The sequence below is a fragment of the Microcebus murinus genome, chromosome 14 (genome assembly GCF_040939455.1).
Source record: "Microcebus murinus isolate Inina chromosome 14, M.murinus_Inina_mat1.0, whole genome shotgun sequence".
In the NCBI taxonomy this organism is placed as follows: domain Eukaryota; kingdom Metazoa; phylum Chordata; class Mammalia; order Primates; family Cheirogaleidae; genus Microcebus; species Microcebus murinus.
In genome coordinates, this window is record NC_134117.1 from 79,393,343 (window position 1) to 79,414,439 (window position 21,097).

General features: G+C 62.5%; 1 protein-coding gene across 1 annotated transcript in view; it reads left to right on the forward strand.

Moving 5' to 3' along the window:
- The window catches only part of LOC142875606 (ras-GEF domain-containing family member 1A-like), a 38,073-nt gene extending 16,976 nt beyond the window's left edge, over window positions 1–21,097 (forward strand). The window contains exons 2-13 of the mRNA XM_076010345.1: window positions 8,867–9,070; window positions 11,747–11,869; window positions 14,352–14,489; window positions 15,188–15,409; window positions 15,791–15,865; window positions 16,248–16,340; window positions 16,645–16,747; window positions 16,824–16,903; window positions 17,637–17,828; window positions 18,710–18,833; window positions 19,260–19,332; window positions 19,512–21,097. Coding sequence (XP_075866460.1) covers window positions 8,873–9,070; window positions 11,747–11,869; window positions 14,352–14,489; window positions 15,188–15,409; window positions 15,791–15,865; window positions 16,248–16,340; window positions 16,645–16,747; window positions 16,824–16,903; window positions 17,637–17,828; window positions 18,710–18,833; window positions 19,260–19,332; window positions 19,512–19,536 — 1,446 coding nt within the window. The 5' untranslated portion in view covers window positions 8,867–8,872 and the 3' untranslated portion in view covers window positions 19,537–21,097. The remainder of the gene's footprint in view (window positions 1–8,866; window positions 9,071–11,746; window positions 11,870–14,351; window positions 14,490–15,187; window positions 15,410–15,790; window positions 15,866–16,247; window positions 16,341–16,644; window positions 16,748–16,823; window positions 16,904–17,636; window positions 17,829–18,709; window positions 18,834–19,259; window positions 19,333–19,511) is intronic.

Sequence of the window (21,097 nt, forward strand, 5' to 3'; positions counted from 1 at the left end):
CCCACAGCGTCCTGGGAGAGCCAGGAAGGGAGCCTGGAGTCCACCCGGAAACAGACCATACAGAGCGCGGCCACTGCAGCCGGCCCTGCGCGCCGTGGCATGAGCTGTGGCCGGGGCTCTGGCAGGGTGGGGACCAGGCGCCTGCAGACTGACACACAGGTACTCATTAAATACTCATTTTGGAGGAAGTGATCCAGACAGGAAGTGCTCCAGGGAAGGCCTGCTGGAGAGCCAATGGGAAGGAAGGAGTGGCTCTCCTTTCTGTCCTTTTCAGAAGTCTCCTTCAAGGCCACCCTCCCTGCCCAGGTTAAGGTTTCCTGCCCCCAATCTCCTGACACCTTCTCCTCCCCTCCTGTGTCCACAGCACAGGTCCTCTTCTCGCCTGCAGCTCAGGCCGTCATCCGTGGTCCTTGTGTGTGCCAGCCTCGAAGTCTCCACCAGGCTCTTTGGGGCCAGGGAGCCTTGTTTCCTTCCTTTGTGCACCTGCTCTCCCGGCAGGTCCTTGCTGGCATTGTGAATGAGTGAATGAACGAAGGGGCAAGGAGGAGGGCTCTGGGCAACACCCCACCCACTACCCCACCCAGTGCCAATGATTCCAGAGAACCAGCTGGTTGGTCCTTGGAGAGCAGCTGGGCTCCCATGGCACTGGCCGGGTCCAAGTAGCAGGCAGGGTTCTCCCCCGCCGCGCCCGAGTCTGCCCTCCTCGGTGCATGGCCTGCTGGGTCGGGCGCAGGGCTAGCCCCCAGCTCCCCACAGGAGCATTTTCTCTCTCTTGTTGCAGCCTGCAGAAGGGAGACAGGCAAGATGTGTAATTTTCAGTTGCTAATTTGATGCCCTGCAGCTTGGTGAGCTAAAAATAGTCTCCGTTTTTGTTGAGTAGTTTAAAAAATAGAAGCACACATGCTGCCTCAGAAAGAAGCCCCCTTACCACGCCTGGCAGAAGCAGGGGGCTGCTCTACCGTCCTCCTCCTCCTGGCAGGTCCTGGGATACATGTGAGATGGGCCCCGAGGGCTATTTTCGTCCCAGTTTTCCAGGAAGCTGGGTTTCTTAATCTGGGGTCCATAGATGAGCTTCTGGGAGACTGTCAGCCCCTGGGGCCATGTGCAGAGCATGCTGGGAATGTGCCTTCGCCAGGTGTGTGGGCAAGGGCTCCAGCCTCCCTCTGAGTGAGGTGCAGCGGAGTCATGGCCCTGCTGGGAGCATCTAGGGACAGCGTCGAGGAGAGATGACTGTCCAGGAAAAGGCAGGGCCAAGGGCTGGCAGGCCTGGGCAGACCTGCGCATCACTGCCGGCCTGAGTGGTGGGTCCTGTGAGTGGAGCCTTGGCGTCGCCATCTGAGAAATGGCCCTCTCTGGGCTGCCTCCCTGGGTTATGGGAGACTTGCATTTACATGAGATGAGTTATATTAATAGATTGCCCAGGACACGGCCCGGCTCTGACTCCTAATGACAAACATCTTAAATACAACATGCCAAATGAAAGCTTATCTCTGCTTCTGCGTTTCTGAGACATTTCCAGAGCTGCAGACTCCAGGATCCAGAAGGGGTCCTAGGATTCTGACTGTGTGCGGGGAGCCGCCCTAGGCAGCTGCTGCCTGTAGAGTTGAACAGAGGCCTGACCCCGTCCCCTCCTGGCTGTTGCTCCCACTCTGCTGTGGTGGAGCTGGCCAGTTACCCCCAGGGGCTCCTTCTGACACTCCTCCCTCAGTCCCTTCAGGGCTCTGTGCAGACGTGGTGGGGGGTGACTGCTTGTCACATCCCTTTCCCAAGATGGGTCTCGGAGAGCCGAGTTGGCCTTGGGAGCAGGTAGCTCAGAGAACTGTCTCCCACCGACGGGGCAGGCTGTGGCCCTCCCCTGTGGCTCCCGAAGGTTGAGGCCCCTGCCCAGGCTGGTCACTGAGTCCCTTCGTGAGCTGGAGGTCCCCAGGCCCTGTTCCTGGGCAGGGACCCTCAGCCGTGGCAGTGGGGAGGTGAGAGTGAGGGCCTGTCCCTGCGAAAGCAGACCCCTCCTGGAGGCACATGGCTGCCCAGGACAGGCATGAGGAGGGAGGAAGGGCCCTGCACAGCGACAGTGCAGCGTTGGGTGTTCCTTTGGAGTCAACATCACTTGTATTTCTTACCCACATGCATTGAAGGACAATAAATTCCTTATGGCAACTTCAGCTGTGGGAGTCTTTCCTGAGACCACTGGTGGAGTCAGGCCTCCCCTACCCTGTTTCGCTCTCACCCTCTCTGGGCACCCTCAGGGCAGTGGGAAGGGCTGTTGCTGTCACCCAGGCCTGGAAACGCTGGAGAGTACATGCAGACGACATGCACAGCAGGCTCTGGCCCTGGCCCAGAACCATCTGGGCCTCCATTGCAGCTGCAGCTCTCAGGGGTCCAGGGGCCCCTGGAGCGATGGGGTGGGGTGCAGGGTCTCTGCCTGGCTGCCCTCTGGGAACATGTACCTGGCTCTTGCACAAGTGTGACCAGAGACAGACCCTCCTCTCTATTTGTGCTGCCTGGGGGATGGGCACCGACTGCATTAGTGAACACTGTCCCTTGAAGAAGCCGCAAAAGGGAATTTCATTCATAGTCTTCTGCACAAACTTCCTATACTCTCTTGCCTGTCTCTCCCGGGATGTCTCGCTGCACTGGGGCTGCCTAAGATCTCTGCTCTTACGCTGTTAAAAGGGGAGAGTCTCTCAGTTCCTGGCTCCCCCCACCTGCCCAACTCCTCCTTTCCCCTGGGCCCTCTGTCCTGCCATGCTTTCTCCATGGTTTGGCGCAGTGTGTTCCTTAGAAGGTGTGGGGGGGTTATGTGTCTGTGTGCGCCTGCATGTGCACCTGTGTGTGCCTGTGTGCACCTGTGTGTGTGCCTGCATGTGCACCTGTGTATGCCTGTATGCACCTGTGTGCACCTGCATGTGCACCCATGTGTGCAACTGTGTGTGTGCCTGCATGTGCACCCATGTGTGCAACTGTGTGTGCGCCTGCATGTGCACCCATGTGTGCAATTGTGTGTGCGCCTGAATGTGCACCCGTGTGTGCCTGTGCACACCTGTGTGTGCCCCTGTATGTGCACCCGTGTGTGCGCCTGCATGTGCACCCATGTGTGCCTGTGTGCACCTGTGTGCACCTGCATGTGCACCCATGTGTGCAACTGTGTGTGTGCCTGCATGTGCACCCATGTGTGTCTGTGCACACCTGTGTGTGCCCCTGCATGTGCACCTGTGTGTGCATCTGCATATGCACCCATGTGTGCCTGTGTGTGCCTGCAGGTGCACCCATGTGTGTCTGCACACCTGTGTGCCCCTGCATGTGCACCTGTGTGTGCATCTGCATATGCACCCATGTGTGCCTGTGTGCGCCTGCAGGTGCACCCATGCGTGCAACTGTGTGTGTGCCTGTGTGTGCCCCTGCATGTGCACCTGTGTGTGTGTGCATGTGCACCCATGTGTGCACCTGTGTGTGCACCTGCATGTGCACCCGTGTGTGCACTTGTGTATGTGCCTGCATGTGCACCCGTGTGTGTCTGTGTGCACCTGTGTGTGCCCCTGCACGTGCACCTGTGTGTGCATCTGCATATGCACCCATGTGTGCCTGTGTGCGCCTGCAGGTGCACCCATGCGTGCAACTGTGTGTGTGCCTGTATGTGCCCCTGCATGTGCACCTGTGTGTGCATGTGCACCCATGTGTGTACCTGTGTGTGCACCTGCATGTGCACCCGTGTGTGCACTTGTGTATGTGCCTGCATGTGCACCCGTGTGTGTCTGTGTGCACATGTGTGTGCGCCTGCATGTGCACCTGTGTGCACCTATGTGTGTACCTGCATGTGCACCTATGTGTGCCTGTGTGCGCCTGCATGTGCGCCTGCATATGTACCTGCGTGTGCCTGTGTGCGCCTGTGTGTGTGTCTGTGTGTGCCTGCATGTGCACCCATGTGTGCCTGTGTGCACCTGTGTGTGCGCCTGCATGTGCACCTGTGTGTGCCTGTGTGCACCTGTGTGTGCACCTGCATGTGCACCTGCATGTGCACCTATGTGTGCACCTGTGTATGCACCTGCATGTGCACCCATGTGTGCCTGTGTGCACACACACCTGTGCATACATATGTGTGTGTATTGTGGGGGAGCTGTGAGCACTCAGAAGCTAACGTATTTGGTTGTGTCCCCTAAAAGGGGCCTCTCACCTGGATTGTACTAATCCAGAGCTCCAAAATTTACCTTCCAGAAAGGATCCCAGAGGTTGAGGGCCATGTTCCTGCTGCCAGCCTGGCAGACCCCCGGCGCAGCGTCTGTCTGTACTGACGCGCACTCGTACTGCCATGTGAGCACTCGTACTGCCTCCGTCTCCCCTGTGCACCCCACAGCCGCTGTCAAGTTCAGATGTCAGTGTCAGGTGTGACAGTGTGGCCGCTGCAGCTCACACACAGGGAGTAACAGCTGGGGGAGGCCTGGCCCCTGTGTGTCCGTGTTGGGCATCTGACCCATCACCCTCTGGGTACCGCGGAGCCATCAGCAAGTGGCTGTGCTAGATGTTGGAGGGGCACAGACTCAAACGGCTGCTCTTCTCCAAGCCCAGCTTCCCGGGGTCAGCTGAGGCGAAAGCGCGGTGGGAGCGCTTCGCCGGGACTGCAGCCCGGGCAGCGGGGCGTGAAGTGTGTTGAGACGCCGGGGTGTGTTCCCTCAGCTGGTCCCATGGACATCTCTGGGGAGGCTCTGTGAAGCTTCTGTGTCCCCAAATAGTCCATGTGGGGTGAGGAACGGGCTCTGCCTGCTGCCCCTGTGTCCCGTGGGTGGAAGTGTGCCTATAGGGTGTGCACACAGGGTTGTGCACCAGGCCCACGTGTCGTCTCAGAACCTGCATTCTGGAGCAGGAGGTGTGGTGTGCGCTGATGGCTCTGAGGCCCTAGATCAGAGGACATAGGTCAGAAGCCAAAGGTCAGAAGCAGTGGCAGCTGGTGCTGGGCCAGTCGGGTGCCACTGAAGCAAGGTACAGATGTGGCACGTGACCACATCTGGTGCTGCTCCAGGGATATAACCACATCAGCTTCTGCCTTCTCACATAACCCTCCCCACTGCTCTGCAGGGAGGTGGGACAAGAAACTCTATACCCAGTTTACAGCTGAGGAAACTGAGGCTCAGAGCAGCTCAGTGGCTGCCCCATGGACATGGAGACAGAGAACATGACTCCTTACTCCACTTCAGAGCCTGCCCAGGGCCTGCAGCCAAGAGAAAAGACTCAGTCGTGTGGGTGCAGACAGGGCACGAGACGCTGGGGGCTGCGTGGGTGCTTCCCTGTGTGAGTGGTACTGCGCAGGGCAGTACCACCTGTGCTGGACCATGAGGGGCAGCTGCTCTAGGGACAGCAGCAGGGGTACTAGGTGGAGCCCCTCAGGCTGAGCCTGGAGGGCAAGGACAGCCGCGGTTGGGCAGGGTGGTGCCTGGGGAGAGGGCAGTAGTGCAGAAAGCCCCTGTGCCTTGCTGCCTTGCCCACCTTCCCTTGGCCAGCCCACCAGGCTGGCACATGGCGCAGGGCCTCAGCCTCTGCCAGGCAGCCTCCCAGCACCTGTGGCCACCCACAGTGCTGCTGCAGCTATGCAGGGAGGGGTGTGGCCTTCTCACTGGCTGCTGCACCTTCAGGCCCCTCTGCCTGGTGGCCTGGACCTGCCCCCACTCCCAGCAGCCCTGTGTGGGAGACTGGAGGTGGTGAGACCCATCTTCTAGGAGACAATGAGTCACTATAACCCCCTCGCTCTGAGCACATTTTTTCTGAGTTGATTAGGTCTATAATTAGAAGGTGCCTGCCTTCCTTCTTGAACAGAGGAGGAGCTGCAAGGAGTCGAGAGGAGGCTGGCTGGGTGCCAGCCTGTCCCCTACTTCCCACAAAGGGGCTGCTGCTTCATCCAGGCCAGCCCAGCTGAACTTGGGGCAGAGACGAGGGTCCTCCAGATGCTGGGTGGGAAGCTGGCCCACCCAGCCTGCCTCTGCCTGGGCCAGGGGCTTCCTGAGCTCTGCACAGGGGCTGCCTGTGCCTCCTGCTCCCATTGCCCCTGGAAAACCTGGGGAAATGCCCGTGCTTGGCTGCCCCCTAGACCAGGTAAATCAGAGTCTGGGGGTAGCTGGGCAGTGTCTATGAGAAGTCCCTGGAAGACTGTGCCCACAGACGAGGGCACTGACCTGGTTTAGCTGCTGCCGCTCACCTAAGACTGAAACTCTCAGAGGGGCAGGTTTCCTGGGCCCCCAGCCACCTGCGCACTAATCACGTTGTGTGTCTCACTCAGATGCAGGTTTGACCTGGCAGGCCTGGCCTGGAACTCGAAACACTGCATTTTAATAATTGACTGGGGCTTGCTGCTGCTGCTGGCCCGGGGTCCAGAACTCAGCGTGCAGCTGAGCCACTGGGAGGGGTTGCGAGGCCCACTCCTGCCAGGGCTTCTGACTCAGAAAAGGTGCTGTTGCGTGTGCTCCTGGAACCACACTTGGCTTTAGAGCATCGGGCTTCTGTGCCTAGAACTCAGGGCACCTGTGTCCTGGGCACCCGTGTGGCCTGCAGGGGCGCTGACCAGCCAGGCCGGTGGGTGTGGTTCCTGGGGGTGGTAATGCCTCCGGTGCCTGGCACCTTACACAAGGGCTCGTTTTATCCTCCCAGCAACCCTCTGAAGTAGCACTCGCTGTGCCCATTTTACAGACGAGGATCCTGACAAAGCCCCGACAAGTGGCTGAGCCAGGCTCAGGCTCAGGTCAGCCTGCCTGCCTTGCCCGCTGGCTTGGCTTGAATCCGGTCGCTGCTGTGGTCTGGCCGTGACCTGGGGCAGCTGTCAGCCCTCTGCACCTTGTCCTCATCTACAGCCTGCGGAGAATAATGCCTGGGGGAGGGGGTTACTGTGGGGAGAAGAGGACACCATTCAACTCGAGCCCTTAACATGCTAGGTACTCTTGCCTTAGCTGTCATGCTGAGCTCCTGAGACTGGAGCCAGAGAGCCTGGGCTCAGCTCTGAGTGGCCCTTCCTCTAGAAGGGGCCCAGTAGTGGGCGGGGACACAGGTGTGCAGCCACAGGCCACAGTTCCTGCTCTTGCTGGGATGGAAGAGGAGGACCCAGTGCAAGAGCAGAAGAGACCTCAGGGACCTCAAGAATGGGTGGAGGCAGCGGTGGTGATGCCAGGCAGCTGAAATGCTGTGGAAAGTCGAGGGCTGGAGAGACTGCCAGGAGCAAGGAGCTGGCCTGTGGCAGAGCTGGGATTCTGACCCGAGAGTGCACTTCGTCCCACCCGGGAGTAGCCACGCAGGGACCCTGCCTCTCCCACCTAGCACTCAGCATGGAGACCTCCTCAAAGTGCTTGGTGGCCAGGTGGGAGTGGACCCTGCCAGGGACTGAGGTTGGATGGGGAGGGGTTCTGGGGACTTCCCTAGGTCCTGCAGTGACTTGGTTTGTGGGCTGGGGCAGTGCCCCTGGGTGCATCTCGAGTGGCTCTTAGGGGAAGTAGGAGGGGGAGATCTTGGGGCATCCGTAACCCTTGGGCCAGAGTGGCTCTACGTGGCTCCTGTGGGCTCCGCCGATTCCCTCAGAGGGTTCTGAGGCCCTGCTGAACCCCTGTGTGCTGCAGGCCCCCCTACCAGACCCCTCCCCAGTCTCTACCCTCGAAAACCCCTCCCCAGGTTCCACCCACAGGGGGCTGTGGAGGAACTTTCCATTGCTTTCTGAATAATGCCCCATGGCAATGTGGCTTTGGGCTGTGCCTGGGAGCCAGTGCTGGAGCAGAGCACCCACTTGCCAGCAACAGCAGCAGGGCAGCCTTCGGTCTAGACTGTGCCCCACTGTGGCAGGAGGGCCTGGCTCCTCCATCTGACCCCAGCCGGCTGCACCTGTGCCTGTCTGCCTTCCGAGGGTGGGGAGGGAGTGACTGCCCAAGTGCCAGCCAAGGCCAGGACAGGCCACACTTGTGTCACGAGTGTCAGAGGTCCTGGCTGGCAAATGCCACATCGCCTTGTCCCCACTTGGTCCTTCCCAGGTGTGGCTGGCTGTCTGGGGCAGTGGGGAAACTGAGGCCCAAATGGTTCGGACTCCCCTGGACTTCACGAGAGCTCCCAGCTGCAGTGTGAGGCAGGGACCTCGGGCCCTGTCACAGTGGGCCATGCCATAGCAGACAGTCCAGGGTGAGCACCTAGCCTACCACGCTGCTGCCCACCTGCTCAGACATCTGCATCTCAGGGGCATTCGGATGCCACCAATCCCAAAGCAAGTTCCAGATCTTTCCCCAAGTCCTGCCCTCATGCCCTTCCTCATGCCAGTCAGTTGTGCAGCCTGGGACCATCCATCAGTGTGGGTCAGCCCTGCTCCCCTGACCACCTTACCTGACGGCCTCTTGCTGGGCTGTGGCAACACACTGACTGGTCCGTGTCTCAGAGAAGCAGCGCACCGTACCCCGCCCGCAGTGGTCATGGTGTGAGTGCCCAGGCCGCCCCTCTGCTCGGCCCTGCACACACACTGGGTCAGGACCTTGGCACCCACTGTCCCTAGGATATTCCTTTCTCATCCCTGGAGCTGCAGGGCAAACAATAGCAGTTCAAACCCCACCTCATCCTGGGCCACCCTGGCCACACACTGCCTGCTGCCTCTGTCTCTTTACTGGGTGGAACCCCAGCGTGCAGGGAGCAGGTGGGGTGCTCCCTGCACCCCACCTGCGGGGCCACCTCCACTAGCCCAGGGAACAGGTGCTGAAGGGACACTGATCAGATGTGCAGCAGCTGGGGATCACTGTGGAGCCCGCCCTGGGGCTGAGGTGCCCCTCGCTGGCCCTGATGGGGCTCACCGTGCACCTGTGCCTGGGAGGGGCCCGTGGAGGCGCCTTGGATGCCTCACCGCCTCTTCCTTCTCTCTCAGGAAACCATGCCCCAGACGTCCGTCGTCTTCTCCAGCTGCCTCGGGCCCAGCGGTAGCGGACAGGCGCAGCCCGGCATGGGGGAGCGGGGAGGTGGGGCTGGCGGCGCCTCCGGAGAACTCATCTTCCAAGAGGGACGCCTCATCTCTGGGTCCCTGGAGGCCCTGATGGAGCACCTGGTCCCCAGGGTGGACTATTACCCTGACGTGAGTTCCCAAGGGCCCCTGGCGGTGTGGCTGATGGGCGGGACCCAGGCTCCCCAGGAGGCTGCTTCTGGGAGGAGAGGGAGCCCAGGTAGAGCCGCAGAGGTGGGCGGAGCCTGGGGGGTTGGGCGGTGGGGGCCCAGCCTCGCTTCCGGTGCCATCTTGCCTTGTGCTCTGCACATACCCCCCACCCAGCCTAGGCGCCTGAGGAACCTGCAGTGGCCTCCCGGCTGCTTCCCCAGGCCGCGGGTGGAGGGGCTCCAGGGGCCTGAGCTCTGGCTGGGGCTCTGGGGAGCAAGACAGTAGTTTCAAGAGTCCTGAGGAGGCAGGTCTGAGTCCTGGAGCCAACGGCTGGGCTGGGAAATTCGTTCTGTGCATAAAGTCAGGTGGTCCAGGATGAAAAGGGGACGGCTGCCACCCCTCCCCCCCCATGCAGATCCGGGGACAGGGAGGAGCAGAGCTGGAGAGCAGGTGGTTCAACAACCCAGATCCTCCCTCTTCGCCTCAAGATGGCCTCACACATACATTCTCAAAACAGAAAGCGTTCCCTTGTCAAGTGGGACTTCCCCTTCTCTGACCGGTGACATCTCTTAGCAACACTGGCCTTGCAGCCTGCCTGCCCCCCTCTGTGAGCTGAGCATCCTTCCTCTGGGAGGCCTCCGCTGTGCTTCCTCTCTCCCTCCAGAGGGCAGTTGTGCTGCTGGCCCTGGGAGTCAGCTTGGCTTCCCCACCTGCGGGGCCACCTCCACTAGCCCAGGGTTGGGAGGGCTTGGCTTTGCACGGTCCCGTCCTCCATCCATCCGCCCGTCCACCCCGTAAACCCTGTCAGGCTGGGCGGGGGCTGCGCGCGCGAGCACACACGCCCACTGAGTGCCTGGGCGCCGCGCCAAGGGCTGGGCCCAAGGCCCGGGAAGGCGGCCTGGGGGAGGGGCTGGCCCTCCCAGCAGCCTGCCCCAGAGGAGTCCTGTGGAGTCCCAGAACAGTGCCTCGGGATCCTGACCTGCTTCCCAGGAGAGAACAGAGGGTGGCGGGGCAGGATTGTCCGGGTGGGCACTGGCTCTTCTGCTGAGCCCCTGGGTCCTCTCTTTCCCCCACCCCGCCCTTCCCTCATTGCCACCACCCTGCATGCATGGGCAAGCAGACACGTGCTGGCGCGCGCCCGTGCGCACACGCGCACACCAGTCAGTCTCCATGCTCCTCGGAGGTGCGCGGGCTTCCCCTTTGGGTGCCCCTGCCTTTGGCTGAGAGCTCGGTGGTGGGCCTTCCCTCCACATCTAAGCTGTTTGCTTAGAAGGGGGACCCTGAGAGTCCCACCTGCCGGCTGGGACCGCCGAGTGCCAGTGCTGCACAGCCTGGGGAGGTCACGGGGAGTCTGTGGGAGGTTAGAGCAGCCCTGATGCTGCAGGGTGGGCTGCGTGGGGCCCAAGGCCCCCGAGTCCTGCTCCAGGAGGCTGCGTTCCCACCGAGCGCGGCCGGCCTGCTTCCAGCTGGAGCAAGGAAAACCTGGTTCCTCCGGCTGGGAGTAGGGGCAGAGTCCTGGCCGCCCAGCGCACAGCAGCTATGTGCGGCAGAGTGAGGTCCGGACCTAACAGCGCCCCCACCCGCAAGTCCCCCCTGTTCACAGGCAGGGCAGTGTGAAGAGCCCGTAGGCAGACAGCCGTGACCCCCACGGCCTTTCAGTCCAGACTGTCAAGATCCCGGAGAGGGGGCACGTGGACATGGTACGGAGGGGCCCTGGTGTGGCCGGTGGGGTCAAGGCCTATAGCTGGTCAGAGACAGGAGCGGGGTCCCATTATGCCCTGCCCCCAATGGTCAGACCCACCATAGGTCAGCTCTGCCGACCGTGCCATGACCCGCGCCCCCGCCCCCGCCCCCCCACGCACACGGGCCGGCTCCGCCCACCGTCTCCCACCTGCGCGGGTCAGGCCCTGCCCACTTGCCACGCCCCCAGTCGGCCCGTCCCTGGCTGAGTCCCACCCGCTTGTCAGCTCTGCCCACTTGCCACACCCCTGCCAGTCAGCCCACCCAGGGGTAAGCACCGCCTGCGTGCCACGCTCCCACTCGCGTCCGCCCACTGGGCACGCGCCCAGCTAGGCCCCGCCCACTTGTTAGCCCCGCCCGCCATCCACGCTCCCGCCGGGCAGGCCCCGCCCCCGCTGAGGAGCGGGCCCTGTGGGGTTTGGAGCGGCCACAGGCCTCGAGCCGGGCCTAGGGGGTGCCGCGGTCCCGCGCGCGCCCCGGCTGCGGCGCCCTCGTGGGGCTTGGGGGCGGAGCACGGCTGGGGGCGGAGCACGGCTGGGGGCGGAGCACGGCTTGGGGGCGGAGCACGGCTGGGGGCGGAGCACGGCTGGGGGCGGAGCACGGCTGGGGGGCGGAGCACGGCTGGGGGGCGGAGCACGGCTGGGGGACGGAGCACGGCTGGGGGGCGGAGCACGGCTGGGGGACGGAGAACGGCTGGGGGCGGAGCACGGCTTGGGGGCGGAGCACGGCTTAGGGGCGGAGCACGGCTTGGGGGCGGAGCACGGCTTGGGGGCGGAGCACGGCTTGGGGGCGGAGCACGGCTTGGCTGCAGCGCGGGAAGGTGCGGGTGTGGCCCGGGCGGGCTCGGGGCCGGGCAGGCGACGCCTCCAGCCCCCGCGCCGCCCCGCCCGCCTCACTGGCTGTCCCGGCCGTTTTCAGAGGACGTACATCTTCACGTTTCTCCTGAGCTCCCGAGTCTTCGTGCCCCCGCGCGACCTGCTGGCCCGTGTGGGGCAGATCTACCTGGAGCAACGGCAGCAGCTGGAGGATGAGCCTGAAAAGGTGAGGCGGCGGGGGCCGGGGGACTGGGCCGCTGCTCGCGTGGAGTGTTCGAGGCCGGGCTCTGGCTGCTGCCCCGCCCGCCGAACCCCTTGTGGCCGGTGGCTGGGGGCCGGCCTGTGGGGGGCGGCGGGGTGGGGCTGGCCTGGGGGGCAGTGGGGGGGGCCGGCCTGGGGGACGGGACGGGGGGGCCGGCCTAGGGTGGGGGAGGGCGGTCGGCGGGGGTGGGGGTGGCCTAGGGGGGGTGGCCAGGGGGGCGGGGCTGGCCTGGGGGGAGGCAGAGGGGCAGGGGGTGGCGGGGTGGGGGGGAGGGTGGGTGGGGGGACGGGGCTGGCCTGGGGGGAGGCAGACGGGGGGGCGGGTATCAGGGCTGGCCTGGGGGAAGGCAGAGGGACGGTGGGCGGAGCTGGCCTGGGGGGAGGCAGAGGGGGGGCGGGGCTGGCCTAGGGGGAGGCAGAAGGGGGGGCGGGGCTGGCCTGGGGGGAGGCAGAGGGGGGGTGTCGGGGGTCAGGGCTGGCCTGGGGGAAGGCAGAGGGACGGTGGGCGGAGCTGGCCTGGGGGGAGGCAGAGGGGGGCGGGGCTGGCCTGGGGGGAGGCAGAGGGGGGGTGGCGGGGGTCAGGGCTGGCCTGGGGGAAGGCAGGAAGGCAGAGGGACGGTGGGCGGAGCTTGCCTGGGGGGAGGCAGAGGGGGGGTGTCGGGGGTCAGGGCTGGCCTGGGGGAAGGCAGAGGGACGGTGGGCGGAGCTGGCCTGGGGGGAGGCAGGGGGGGCGGGGCTGGCCTGGGGGGAGGCAGAGGGGGGGTGGCGGGGGGTCAGGGCTGGCCTGGGGGAAGGCAGAGGGACGGTGGGCGGAGCTGGCCTGGGGGAGGCAGAGGGGGGGCGGGGCTGGCCTGGGGGGAGGCAGAGAAGGGGTGGCGGGGGTCAGGGCTGGCCTGGGGGAGGCAGAGGGACGGTGGGCGGGGCTGGCCTGGGGGGAGGCAGGGGGCGGGGGGGGGGGGAGGCAGCGGGGCGGGGGGGGGGAGGCAGCGGGGCGGGGGGGGGAGGCAGCGGGGCGGCGGGGGGGGGGGGGAGGCAGCGGGGCGGGGGGGAGGCAGAGGGGCGGGGGGGGAGGCAGAGGGGCGGGGGGGGGAGGCAGAGGGGCAGGGGGGGCCGCGGGGTGGCCCTGGGGGGGCTGAGGGAGTGGCCCTGGGGGGAGGCAGGGGGGGAGCAGCCAGGCGTGGCAGGAGAGGGTCCAGGGTCCAGGCAGGGGCGGAGTGGGGGCCGCTGGGCGGCCGGGCCGGGCTTCGCAGAGCAGGGCCCACCGTGTTTGGGGGTGACTGCCCGCGCGGCGCTCTGCGCCCGGCCTGCTGCCGCGGGAGGGTCGCAGGGGAGGCCACGAGTGCCCGGCCCCGCCGCATGCTCGGTGTTGGCACAGGCGGTGTGGCCAGAGGGGCGGCCGCAGGTTGCGTGGGCAGGGGCCCAGTCAGGCTGGGGCCGCAGCCTGGGGGTCAGAAAGGGCTCCTGAGGAGCAGGAGGAGAAAAGCCAGAGCGGGCGACTTGGGGTGCGATTCTAGGCTGCGGGTCCGGAGGAGCCAGAGAGGAAGAAGCCCTGGGTGAGCCCGGCCCTGCGCGTGCTCCGCGGCCTGACGCGGGAGTGCGAGTCTGGTTCCTGCGGGGCGTCGGGCGGGGCGGTGTGGGATGTGGGTTGGGTCTCGGGTGGGCGCGTGGGGTCTGACTGGAACCAGGCAGGGCCGAGGCGGTGCGGCCGGGGCGCAGGAGCGTAGGGTAGGGTGTCGGGGCAGGGTGGTGCGGGAGCGGGGTCGCGGGGTAGTCGGGCGTAGGCCGTGGGCGAACCGGGTGGGCTGGCTGGTGCAGGAGGGGTCGTGGCCCCTGGGGGCGTCCGGAATGGATCAGTGGGACGGCAGCAGCCGAGCGCTTGGCAGCTCTGCTCTCCCCTGCCCTCCCCGGGCAGAGGCTGCGCGGCCGTCTTCGGAGCGCTCGGGGCTGGCGTGGCCAAGAGGGCCACGCATGGACGCGGTCGTGTCCTGCGCCTGGCCTGTGCGGACCGCGCTAGGACCGGGTGCCCGGGCCGTCTTTCCTAACACGAGATCGCACACTCCCTCCCCTAGCACTTGCCAACCTTCATTTAACCGAGGGGGGAGGATGAGAGTTTCATCTAACCTCATTTTGCTTGATTTTGATTGTGCTTTTCCTCCGGGTAACTAGAGCTACTACTAATTATAGCAAATTGAAGTAGTTTTTTATATTATGCAGTGATGGGGTAGGATTTTTGAGAATGAGTTTATTTCAGTGAGAAAGAAAGTTGAATTAAGGGGAATGAAACAAACAGGAGTCTAGGTGGCTCAGGTGTGGCAAAGTTGCAGGTGCACACAGGTGGGGGATGTGCCCAGCACAGGCCCTGGGGTGCGGGCAGCTTGCACCTCTTGCCATCTTGCCGCCTGCCCACTCTGGCCCATGGGGCCTCACTCTGTCCCATGCTGCCCCAGGCCAAGCTGAAGTCCTTCTCAGCCAAGATCGTGCAGCTTCTGCAGGAGTGGACGGAGGCTTTCCCGTATGACTTCCAGGACGAGAAGGCCATGGCCGAGCTGAAGGCCATCACACACCGCGTCACCCAGTGTGACGAGGTCAGTGCTCCTTCAGCTCCGGCCAGGCTCTCTGGATATGTGGATGGGTGGGGGCATCTGCCTTCAGGAGGGTGGTGTCTTCAGGGACAGCTCTATATATGGTCCCCTTCCTTGTCACTCCCCCAAGAGGGTTGCTGGGTGGCTTTATTCAATCTCTCTCAACCCTAGATGACAGCTCAGTTGGTCAGCGACTGGCCAGACTCACCCGTGACACTGTATGCAAGAACCCTGGAGTGGGGTATATCAAGGGTTTGCCTTTTCTGGCTCCGATCTCAACCTTGGCCTTTGGTGTATAGATGGGGGACCTGAGAAGCCTGGCCCAAAATTCCATGTACTCAGTAGCTCCTGTCTACGCAGAGGGCTTAAGAGGCCCAGAGAGGGCATTAGGAGGGGCCAGGGACTCCAGGCTGCCGCTGCTCTTGGCCAGGGATGAAGTTCTTCCCGATGCCTTGCTCCATTCTGGGGCCCCTCTTCCCGTGGGAAGGCAGTGAGAAGCAGCCTCCCCAGCGGCCCTCAGAGGAGCCGGTGCTGTACTCTGCTCTATCATCCAAGGTCCAAAGGCTCATGGCAGGTTTGGCTAGGGGGTGTGGGCTCCTGTTGGTCAGGCATGTCTCTGGAGGTGAGATGGGTTTCCCCAGAGTGGTGGTGGCTTTGCCACCGGGCCACACCAGCACCCTCATTACCCCCAACTCCCGCAGGAGAATGGCACGGTGAAGAAGGCCATTGCCCAGATGACACAGAGCCTGTTGCTGTCCCTGGCCGCCCGGAGCCAGTTCCAGGAACTGCGAGAGAAGCTTCGGCCACCAGCTGTGGACAAAGGGTCCGTCCTCAAGACCAAGCCACCAGCCGCCCAGAAGGACATTCTGGGTGTGTGCTGCGACCCCCTGGTGCTGGCCCAGCAGCTGACTCACATTGAGCTGGTCAGTGCTGCCACATGCAGGGAGGGGGCTATCTATTGCTGCTGTGTAGGGCCACCAGGCCGTGGTGTTTCTTGTCACAATGCTGTAGGGCCCATAGTCAGATTGGGTCATGGGTGGGGAAGCCAGCTCCCCAGCCTCAGACGGCGTGTCCATCTGAGCAGCAGGTGCCCCTGTGCCTGGTACTCGGGGCTGTGGGAGCATGGCAGCCCTGTGTGAAAGGGAGAGACGAGGGCAGTGCTGCCTTGCAGTGGGGACCGTGGTGGCCCCAAGATGGAGGACTGGCCTGGGAGGAGGCCAAGGGCCTGTGCCCTGAGCTGGCCCCCTGTTCCCAACACACCCTGTGCAGCTCTGACCCTCCCCCTGCTGTCTCCGCACCCCCAGGACAGGGTCAGCAGCATCCATCCTGAGGACCTGATGCAGATCATCAGCCATGTGGACTCCTTAGACAACCACAGGGTGAGTGGCAGAGGCTGGTGGCATGCTCTGGGTCCCCAGCCAGCGCCACATGCCTGGCCGGCCTGGTGCCTGCGGCCCATGCAGGGTGGGTGTGGGCCTCACCTAGCACGTTCTGGAGAGCATGGGGCCACGAGACCTGGCAGGTGTGGCCCTGGCCCTGAGGGCACTTGCTTCAGAGGTCTTGCATGAGCGTGCACATGATGCAGCAGGGAGCTGCAGGCTCGGCCCGGGGGCCAGCCTGGCGCTGCACTGGGCAGCGAGGAGTGGTCTGGGCTGCCGTGAAGCAGGCTGAGCTGCGGCCTGGGGGGCCAGGCTAGCCATGGGGACTTCATTGTCCAACCAGGGTCCTCCAGGCTTCCTGAGACCTGCTGTGTCCTCACAGTGCCGAGGGGACCTGACCAAGACCTATAGCCTGGAGGCCTACGACAACTGGTTCAACTGCCTGAGCATGCTGGTGGCCACAGAGGTGTGCCGGGTAAGCATGCCCCTCAGCAAACACAGATTGCCGAGTTTCCATGCCCTGTGAGGCCCTCACTCCCACCCCACCTGAAGTTGGGTGATGGAACTTTAAAAGTAAATGCACGAAGTCTTCCTTGCATGTCTGGGGCCTTGGCGGTGCCTCCTTCAGTGCTGACAGACACCCAGTCCTGTGCTTCCTCTGTGTCCAGCACCGCCGGCCGTAGGGCCTTGCTGGGCAGGCAGCTCTCCTCACGGCTGGGAAAGCTGAGCAGGGTCGGTGCCCCGGTGGCGCCATGCTGAGGCCACCCTGCGCCTTTCAGGTGGTGAAGAAGAAGCACCGGACCCGCATGTTGGAGTTCTTCATCGACGTGGCCCGGGAGTGCTTCAACATGGGGAATTTCAACTCCATGATGGCCATCATCTGTGAGTGCCCAGGTCCCCAGTGTGGGGGGCCTCAGCCTGCCTCCATGGCCCTGACCCTACCTGCTGTCCCTTGTAGCTGGCATGAACCTCAGTCCCGTGGCACGGCTGAAGAAAACCTGGTCCAAAGTCAAGACGGCCAAGTTCGACGTCTTGGAGGTAGGCAGGAGCCCCGCACAGCCTTGCCCTGCCACCTGGAGGGGTGCTGACAGTGGGTGGAGACTTGCCAGCGCTGCGCCGGCGGCTCCCGCCAGCCTGGCGCTGGTGTCTTCAAGCTTGTGGTCCTCAAGCTCTGCCTGGCTAGGCCGTTGCTGCTTCTGGTGGACCGAGCGTTGCCCAGGGCAAGTTCCGGAGAGCAGTTAACAAAGAGCTTGGCGAAAGCGGGGTCCTGAGTCGTGAGGTGGGCTGCGCGAGTAAGTGGAGCCTGGCTGGCCTTTCCTGGGTCACCTTCTCTTGGGCCTGGATGTCTGGGTGGCCCAGAGGCTGGCAGACAAGTTCTTCTGCAGCCTTACCTGATGCATTCGATCCCAGAATCCATTTTTCGCAAAACACTTGTATGTCATGGGGCTGCTCAGGTTTCGGAGGTGTTGATACGCATGCAAAGAGGAGCAAAGGAAAGTTTTGAAGGCAGGAAGGAGAGGGTAGGCGCAGCAGGTAGGGCTGTGACACTTTTGTCCAGCTTTCCAGAGACACTGGGACTGAAACCTGGAAGCCCCTGGCTGTGGGGCTCAACCAGGTCCCCTTGGGCGTTCCCTCCCGTGCGCGCATTCTGGGGCCGCCCACGCTGGAGACCTTTCTCCGTCCACTGGCTCTGGCCCTGCAGAGGGGTGTCCTGAGCAGGCATGAGGGGCGCTGGCCTGGGACATTCACCAGAGCCTCCCTGTGCCCACAGCACCACATGGACCCTTCCAGCAACTTCTGCAACTACCGCACGGCCCTGCAGGGCGCCACGCAGAGGTCCCAGATGGCCAACAGCAGCCGAGAGAAGATCGTCATCCCTGTGTTCAACCTCTTCGTTAAGGACATCTACTTCCTGCACAAAATCCACACCAACCACCTGCCCAATGGGCACATTAACTTCAAGGTGAGCTCAGCCTCCCAGCGCCCCAGCACCACGCGGGGCAGGCAGACACTGGCCATGCACTGTGGCTGCAAGGCTGTGGCCTTGGGGCAGGGTCTGTGGGTCTCCCGAGCCCTGCCTAAGGTCAGAAGGGCCTTCAGGTCTGAAAGTGGCAGGGGAGGGGTCGGGTGCTGCTTGACTGTGATGTGTGAGGTGCCCCTTGCCCTTCTGGGTGGACAACCTGGTTACAGAGCTGGGAGTCAACAGGGAACCGCACTTACTCAGGACTGTGGCTACAGCCTGACCTCAGCAGGGAGACAGAGGAGGGGCTGTCCCTGGGGGTTGGGAGCCAGGAGGACCTTGGGCAGAGGGGAGGCAGGGGCAGAGAATTCCAGACGAAAGCCAAGAACCTGCCTGGTGGGGCTCAGGGCACCTGGCCAAGGACGGGAGGGCACGACAGGAGTGCCTGGGCAGGTGATGGGCATGGCTGTTAGATGCCCACTTCACACAGGTGAGGGTGGGAGCTATGGATCCTACATAGGCTCTGGAGAGGGAGATCCTGACATGCTGTGGTTGGTGCTGATGGGCTGGGTGTGGCCAGGGTACCTGCCTCAGGCCGGGGTCACAGATTGGGTCCTCTTCAGTCCCTGTATAGGGAGGCGTAGACGTGCTGCCAGCCCGATGGCCCAGGCAGGACACAGTGGCCTTGGAGGACACCTACTGGCTCTAACACCATACCATGTGCCACTGCTGGCATGGGTTCAGCCATGCAGGGCCACTGTCCTATCTTGCTGGGACCAGCAAAGTGAGCAGCAGACTGAGGCGAAAACTCATGTACCCTGCACTGACCAAAGGTTTGGAGGTTAAGGAAACAGATGAACATTAGTTGGTCTTTTCCCTTTCAGAAATTTTGGGAGATCTCCAGACAGATCCATGAGTTCATGACATGGACACAGGTAGAGTGTCCCTTCGAGAAGGACAAGAAGATTCAGAATTACCTGCTCACGGCGCCCATCTACAGTGAGGAAGGTGAGGGATGCTTCTGTGGCAGCATGGCCCTCCCACCTGGATGTGCCACCCTGACTCCTGTCCAGGCCCACACCTGTTGGGGGTTGCCCGGGAGGTGGCCTGGTGGCTACTCCGTACCACATGGGCGAGCTCAGCCCACAGGGGCAAGTGAGTGTGATGGTGGGCTGTGAGCAGGGAACAGGACAGAAGATCAGGCTCCAAGGCCACTCAGAAGGGCCAGAAAGGGTCAGGCAGGCGCTGCAGGGTGAGGAGCCTTCCCATGGTCCCTGACAGGCAGCCCGGGAGCCCCACGCAGTAGAGAACTGTACAGCCCAGCCAGAGGTCGCTATCATATCCTGGGCCCAGCTGCTGCCCTGGGAGGGAAAACCGGGTATTCACAGATGCCACATGGGGGTGTGGGTTCTGAGCGCCTCCCCCATCTCTCAGCTCTCTTCATCGCCTCCTTTGAAAGTGAAGGTCCCGAGAACCACATGGAAAAGGACAGCTGGAAGACCCTCAGGTAGGAGCGCTCCAGGAACACCCAGGTCTGCAGGGAAGGGAGAGAACTGCGGGTGGGCCTCAGTGCAAGGCTGCTGGCCCCCGGCCCTGGTAGGCAGGAGGCCGAGGCCCTGGTTTGGGTCCAGGCCCTGCCCCTGCCTGCTTGGGGGCCTGAGCGCTGCCTGTCCTGTCCTCCTTCAGGACCACCCTCCTTAATAGAGCCTGAGGCGCGACACGGCTGCGGAGCGGATGGAGCACGCGTGCACACCAGGTGTGAACCTTGATTGACACGGCTGAGCTGAGGTGGCCTCACTGGTTGGGGTCTGTTTTGTATATAACTTTTATGAGAAAAAAGTGGTAATTATTTCATGCATCAACCTTTGGCACTTACAAAGTTTTTTGTTTGTTTTAAATAGCAGGGCAGGCCCTGCTTGGGGAGGGTGGGGAGAGCATCATTGGAGATGGCATCCACGACAGCGTCTTACTCTGACGAAATGGAGATTTTTATTTTCTACTTTTGACTATTAACATCTTACAAAAACAATTTTTAAAAACCCAACCAAAACCAACTCGAGCCCTGCCTGCTCGGACGCCTCTGCAGCCAGTGTCTCTGACGGGTTAGTGCCTTAGAGGGTACTGGGGCTGTCTTCCTGCTCCGTGCAGGTGCCGCCCTCCCGAGCCCCGGCCTGGAGGCTCCTGCGGGGCAGTGGCCCGGAGGTCTCATCTGCACACTTCTGGAAGCCCTTTGAGTATGGGCTTTCCAAAGTTTACATTTTCATTTTCCTTTGTCAGGGATTTGTGGGGTCAGGGAGGGGCAAGGGCACCTGGCAGTATATTTTCTGTGAGCAAGTGTCTGGCAGGTCATTCTTTAGTTACATTTAGAAAAGAAGAAATCTAAAATGTAAGGGAGGGAGTTGTGGAGTCATCAGTTTGAAAGTCAATGAGCTTTGATGAAGAGAATGCACAGCAAGCTGTGGGACAGTGACATGTAGAGCTGCTCTTGAAGCCCATGCACAGAGGGAGGGAAGCAGCTTGAGAGGTGGTGTGCTAGTGGACTGCCCCTCCCCAGATTGGAATCTGAGACACAGAATCCGCCACACCAGAACTCTGGAGCCCGTGCAGACAGAACTGCCCCACACTGGGAGGTTTTTCTCTGCGCCCAGCCTCGAGGAGCGCACCCCTTTTCCATGCCGACCTCCTGGCGTTTGCCCTGGGCCTTACTGACCGTGGGGCGGGACGGCTCTCCCTCAGAAAGCCAGAGGCAGGCTGTCTCCCTGTGGGAGCTCAGTACCCTTGTCTGTCTCCGCATGCCAGGTCCCGCCTCCCAGAGCTGCAGGGAGAGCCTGGAGACGGGCAGGCTGCCCTGGGGAGGAGTTGGCCTTGGGCAAGAGCAAGAATAGTTACACTGTATTGTCACAGTGTGTTTGCACTTTCCCACATCCTACCTAGTACAGATTGTGTATGGATAGTACATATTGCTTTGTTTGTCTTTGAGACAAAGGCTTAAAACTTGAGAATATATATTTGGAATATAGTGTTAGAACGTTTTCTGTACATGTGTTAAAGGGCCTTCACACCCACGTGCACTTCACAGGTGGTAAGTTCTAGTACCTACTTGAAACAGTGTCTACGTCTGCTACTTTATTTTCCTAATTTGATACATACCCTAAATTTGATGTTTTGGTATTTTGAGATGAACTCCGATTATAAAGCTGTACCATAATGCAGGATGTCAGCTTTGGTGTGACTGGACATACTTGCATCAATAAAAGAACACATCGCTCCCC